The sequence below is a fragment of the Ranitomeya variabilis genome, chromosome 2 (genome assembly GCF_051348905.1).
Source record: "Ranitomeya variabilis isolate aRanVar5 chromosome 2, aRanVar5.hap1, whole genome shotgun sequence".
NCBI lineage: Eukaryota > Metazoa > Chordata > Amphibia > Anura > Dendrobatidae > Ranitomeya > Ranitomeya variabilis.
The window spans coordinates 575,208,910-575,215,322 of NC_135233.1; the positions used below are offsets into that span (position 1 = coordinate 575,208,910).

The 6,413-nt window shown below is 44.9% G+C and overlaps 1 protein-coding gene across 1 annotated transcript in view; it reads left to right on the plus strand.

Annotated features, from left to right (window-relative positions):
- The window catches only part of NRN1L (neuritin 1 like), a 45,505-nt gene extending 39,723 nt beyond the window's left edge, over positions 1 to 5,782 (plus strand). Inside the window, exon 3 of the mRNA XM_077292765.1 lies at positions 4,618 to 5,782. Within this exon, the coding sequence (XP_077148880.1) occupies positions 4,618 to 4,900 (283 nt within the window). The 3' untranslated portion in view covers positions 4,901 to 5,782. The remainder of the gene's footprint in view (positions 1 to 4,617) is intronic.
- The last annotated feature ends 631 nt before the right edge of the window (positions 5,783 to 6,413 follow it).

Consider the following 6,413-nt stretch of genomic DNA (forward strand, 5'->3'; position numbering starts at 1 on the left):
CATTCTGCATTGTTGGTAAGGCCTTCAGAATGGAATCTCTGGAAGCGCCGTCCTTGAGCTGGGACTCTAACTGATCCAGCCAGACCATTAAAGACCTGGCTGTACACGTCGCGGCCACTGCTGGTCTTAGAGATCCCAGGTTCCTTTAAGGAAAGTATCTGCGTTTCTGTCAAGGGTGTCCTTGAGGGTCCCCATATCCTCAAATGGCAATGAGGCTTTCTTTGACGCTTTGGCCACCGCCGCATCCAGCTTAGGGGCTTTATCCCATGTTTCCACAACCGGATCATTAAAAGGGTACCTGCGTTTCAATGCTGGCGGCAAGGAACCCTTTTTCTCGGGTTTCTTCCATTCTCGGAGAATCAAGTCTTGGATCTTTTCGTTCACCGGAAAAGATCTATGTTTTTTACGATCCAGTCCGCTGAACATCAGATCCTGTTTTGAGGGCTGCGGCTTGGGCTCTTCTATACCCATTGTGCCTCTAACGGACTTGACGACTTTGTCAATTCTATCCAGGGGTAGACAGAATCGTCCAGACTCCTCATCTGAAGAAGAGGAGGAAGGACTTGAGTGATAGGCACCCTCTTCTCTTTCTTCCTCCGAAGAATTAGAGTCCAGGGGGGTCCTATGTTTTGAACCTCCCGCTTGGGATAGGGACCGTAGGGATTCCCTTACTTCCAAACGGATCATTTCCTTCAGGTTAGCCGCACTCACAGATTCTTCCGCTACCTAGGGGAGGACAATATAGGTGATAACTACTATCTGACCTAATGTCACTTCCACCCAACCACACCTGTAGACCTCACCGTCTGTTGTATACAGGGGGCACATAATTTTTTGGGACAAGAATCAGGTAAGGGGACCCCACAGAGGGCACATTCCTTATGCTTTGACTTGTCCGTGTTTTTCTTCCCCTAGAATGATAAAGTATAGGGGGCCTGCGTCACAGAGTGAACTTTCACGTAGATCACTTACCCGTGCGCCAAAGTAAATACCGGAATACGAGGGGGTTCTTTCCTAGCCGAAGCTCTGGATCCTTTTGCGGATGAGCTTCTTCGACTAGACTGGTCGCTCCTGTTTTTGTCCTGGGGCTTCTGACGCACCTCATCCAGCAGCTGCTGCTGCTGCTGCTCACCACCACTCTCCATGATGACTTGCGACCAAAAGCAGGGCTCTGTAGTCGTCACCTACTTAAATCCCCCTTGGATCCGGTCAGCAGATAGGCCAGCGCCACCCTATTGGCTCAGGATACAGCAGGGAGGGCAGGAAACCATGTGGGAAAAACCGGCATTCAGGATGCGATGGGCGCTGCCATCTTGGATCGACTGCACATGCGCAGACACCCGGCGACCCGGAAGCGGCTACTAACTCCGCCCCCTCACATCACCGCACCTGGAAATGCTCCAGCACACGCTGAGAGCAGTGCAGGATGCCGGGGATGGACCGCAGCGCTCCGGGTGTTCACCCACGCAGTCCTGGCGCCGGCACCCCATATTCGCCGCACCGCTGCACCACCAATGGGAAATACTCACCGGCGCTGACGCTGATGGAGGCAGGAAAATCCTCCGGACTCCGCTCCCTGCTGCGAACGCCACCGCGTGCAGTCCAACCAGGACCACCGTGGCGTCTCCAGGATTCTCCGCACCGGCCGAGGTAGGAGACCCCCCCGCTACCAGATTCGGTCCGGCCGGCCTGGGCTCCTTTAGATCAATCTGTAGGCACCCGTCCCTTTAGGAACAGGAAACCAACTGATGCAGGGGAGAGGTGCCGCCCTTTTGTATCTGTAGGTTTCCTGTTCCTAATGGGCGGATCCCCTCTCTCGTCGTGCTGTCATGGGAGTCCGAGTAAATTGTCACTTTCCCTTCAACCTAGCCTATCCCACTCTGGGCTAGTCCCAACCGTTAACTCTTATGTCCCTATCGGAAAACTGCTCACTATGAACATTACTAACATCTTTAATGCAAATCACAATTCACATTATATATCACATTACACCACATAAAATTAAACTTGTTTCTTCAAGGGGGAACATGGGCAGTATGTCCATCTCCTTACACTCTCCTGCCTTGTGTTTCATGGGTAGCCCTAGTGCCTGTGATAGTCTATGGGGTCATTCACATGTCCGATTTCTTCCTCTGATTGAGGAAAATATCAGAGGCATCTCCAATTTTGATTTGAAGGTTGGATCAAAACCAGCAATGCAAGTCAATGGGTCCGTGATAAAATCAGGATATAATCCGAGTGCGGATTCTCCACTTACGTGAATATTGGGTGACGCTCATGGCACACACTTTGATCAAACTCTGATCCAACTCAGATCAGAATAATTGGACTTGTGAATGACCCCTAAATATCCATCGGAAAATGAATCTAATACAGTGGTCATGGTTCCTTTATAAATGGAATCCATAGCACCAGTGTGGACCAACCCACACAAGTAATCCACACTCCTAAGCTAATCAAACTCTGTAGGAAGAAATCCCTAGGAAACTGTCCTTACACACCATTTCTCCCATTTTTAACGAGACAAGCCACTTATATGATTTCCCATTGATTTCTCCATGCATTAAGCTAACAAATAATGAGCCGGCCCCCTTATTCACAGATTAAATTAATATAATCAGAAACAAACTATATCCAGCTAAATCAGGCTCCATCTGACTATCCCATCTGGCCAGACATTTGCACTGTAAATTAATTTTCTCCTGTGTCTGTTCAAGTTCACTATAAATTGACTCGAACTAATTAGCGAAGAACACATGCATGGAAAGCAAATGTAAAGACAATGCTTCAGGTAAAGGTTTAATAAAGAAATGAAATAGAATTTAAAAAAAATATATATTGCACAACTATACTTGAATCTTATAATTAAACACATTTTCATTATTTTGACACATTATTTCTATTATTTTTTCATTTCTATTATTTTTTGTAATATTTTGTTTATTCTTTTTATGCAATTCATGACATACATTATGAGAAACGTTCCAGAGAACCAAAACATAAAAATGTTGTCTTTAATATTACTGAAAGACAATTGTGTAACAAGGGTAGCCACATAGCACAGACAATATAACAAAAAGTACAATGGAAAACAAGAACATGTAAAGGTACCTTCACACGAAGCGACGCTACAGAGATAGCGACAACGATGCCGATCGCTGCAGCGTCGCTGTTTGATCGCTGGGGAGCTGTCACACAGACCGCTCTCCAGCGACCAACGATGCCGAGGTCCCCGGGTAACCAGGGTAAACATCGGGTTGCTAAGCGCAGGGCCGCGCTTAGTAACCCGATGTTTACTCTGGTTACCAGCGTAAAAGTAAAAAAAACAAACAGTACATGCTCACCTGCGCGTCCCCCAGCGTCTGCTTCCTGACACTGACTGAGCTCCGGCCCTAACAGCAGAGCGGTGACGTCACCGCTGTGCTTTCACTTTCACTTTAGGGCCGGCGCTCAGTAAGTGTCAGGAAGCAGACGCTGGGGGACGCGCAGGTGAGTATGTACTGTTTGTTTTTTTTACTTTTACGCTGGTAACCAGGGTAAACATCGGGTTACTAAGCGCGGCCCTGCGCTTAGCAACCCGATGTTTACCCTGGTTACCAGTGTAAAACATCGCTGGTATCGTTGCTTTTGCTTTCAAACACAACGATACACGGCGATCAGACGACCAAATAAAGTTCTGGACTTTATTCAGTGACCAGCGACATCACAGCAGGATCCTGATCGCTGCTGCGTGTCAAACTAAACGATATCGCTAGCGAGGACGCTGCAACGTCACGGATCGCTAGCGATATCGTTACAAAGTCGTTTCGTGTGAAGGTACCTTAAATCAGTAGTACTGTAGGTGAGCACGGACAGAATTAATTAAAATTAATTATGGTCTGTTTTTTTACCCAGTTTTGGTCCTTTTTTCCTTACTCCATATGTCATCTTTTTTTGTACTAAAAAAAAGAGATGGAATATGCTTACTAAGTCCTTTTCATATGTTTTTTGTCCATGTTTATTTGTCTGTCGGGACTTGCTTCTGAACCCCCCCTCGCAAAACAGGATTCGGACTTATGTGCTGATGGGGTCTTGGACTATAATGGCATTGACAGAGTCAACATCTGCTCTGTCAATGGCGTGCATCATTTTCAGATGTATAGGTCTACTGGAGTAGTAAACTGTGTTTGGTTGTCTGTCTGTCCAATAAGCGCATACGCCCAAAAATTATGCACGACAGAGCACACATTGACTCTATTGGTACCATTATAGTCAACCTACTACTATACTATGGGCAACTATTAGTATGGGTGAAATCTGCAGCAAAAATGCTAAAAGAATTGACATGCTGCAGATTTAAATGTGCAAGTAAAAAATAAGCAGTGTGTGCATGAGACTTCAGCAATCTCATTCACTTTTCTGACACTAGAAAATACTTCATGTTTTATGACAAAATTGCTTTGAAAAAATGCAACAAAAACGTTTGCATATACACTGAGACGTATTAGCACAGAAAACGGCTGTGAGTCTCGTCTTTAAGAAGTAAAGCTTATTATTTTTGAATATTGTAAATGATAAAACCATGTACTGTAAGTTCAGCTTACAATATATCATTAATATTTTCTTTTTTTCATGTAGATCCTGGGATGATTTTCACAAGTGTGCAAGCAGCGTCCTGATCAACTGTCCTGAGGATACAGCTGCTATTTGGGAATCTCTAAGAAAGGAGTCAAGGAAGATTCAGTACCAGGGCAATTTGCATGACCTGTGCAATTCCAGAAATCAGCAAGCAAACAGCATGGATACTGGAGAAACAAATAAAGAAACCCTTCGAGGTGTAGCGTGCATGATACAACATAGCCTGTTACCAATTGTCATTGCTCCAATATTGGTTTGGATTGTCGTTGAAAAAGCATTATAAACCTTACTGGTTTTGAGAATAAAGGGATATGTCCACAAAAAGAAATTTAATCAGTTGATTTGCAGCTGAAGATATAGGCAAAACATTATTTTTTGTAATTATATTTTTATAAGCCTTTATACTAAAGATGAACTTTGAGCTTTTCATTTTGGGTGCAGAATTCTGTGCTGATTAAGGCTGGGGCTAGACGGCGAGATTGGCCATGACACAGATCGCATGACCAAAAATCGCTCTGTGCAGATGATAAATGCAAGAGAATGGGGTTGCATTATAACCCTTAGGGTAACGCAACTATAACAAGAATATTGCAAAATGTCAGAAACAAGTCGAATTTTTTGATGACTTTATTGTGGCATCCTCGATCCCATTCACCTGCATTATGGTGCAATGTAGCATCAGCACAGAGTGATCTTTGACCGCACAACCAATGTCTCATCTGTCCGGTCTACAGGCTTGTAACTAGTCAAACCTATAAACCTCCGTATCACTGTTTCCCCAATTGATTGTGATACTGAATACAGATCCAATGGTTGGCAGCTTGGTTATGTAACCAAAATACATCCCCCTTCTGGCTTGTCTGGATTGGATAATGGAAGGGGTTTGGGCTTTTTTTGGGGGGGAAGGTGTGGAGAAATTAGAAAAGAGGATTAATCAGACCTGTCCCTTACGTCCAATTTGTAGTGGAGAATAGACTATTGGGGAAATTGTAGAATGGAAAAGAGGATTACCGGAGTGACCTTCACCAAGCCAGTAGAATAGACAATATTTGTTAGACAGCTTAAAATATTTTGAAAGGAAAACTCCTTATTTCCTTAAAGAGAACCTGTCACCAGGTTTTCCCAATATAAAGTAGGGCAAACACCTTTAAGGCCGCTTCTACAGTATTTTAGTAAGGTGTATCTTAGCCCCTAATCCCCTCTGCATAGCACAAAAAAGACTCATTATACCCATATACAGGGTGGTCCGGTCACTAGTCTTGATTCGTGCCTCCCCTCTTCCAACAATCGCCATCCTCCTTTCTCGCTTCGTGTGGATGACGCATCCTACTTCATCCATACATTTTCCCTCCATCACGCTCCTGTGCAGGCGCACTTCTCTCTGCCCTTCCAATGGCAGAGCAAAGTGTTATAATGTGCATGTGCCAGGAAAGGCCAAAGAGCACTGGTGACCCGGAAGTGAAGCCGGGGCATTCACACTACAGAGCTTTGCTCTGCCTTCAGAAAGACAAAGAAGTACGCCTGTGCAGAAGCGAGATTGAGGGACATTGTGTGGATGATGTAGGACACGTCATCCACATGATGCAGGGAAGGAGGATGGTGATCATAAGAAGAAAGGAGGCACCAGATCAAGAACAGAGACACCCATCGGACCGCGCCCTATGGAGGTATAATAAAAGGCATTTTTGGTGCTATGCAGAGGGGATTAGGGGCATACATACAGCTTACTAGAATGCTCTAAAAGAGGTCTTAAAGATGGTGGCTGTACTTTATAATGAGAAAACTTGGTGACAGGT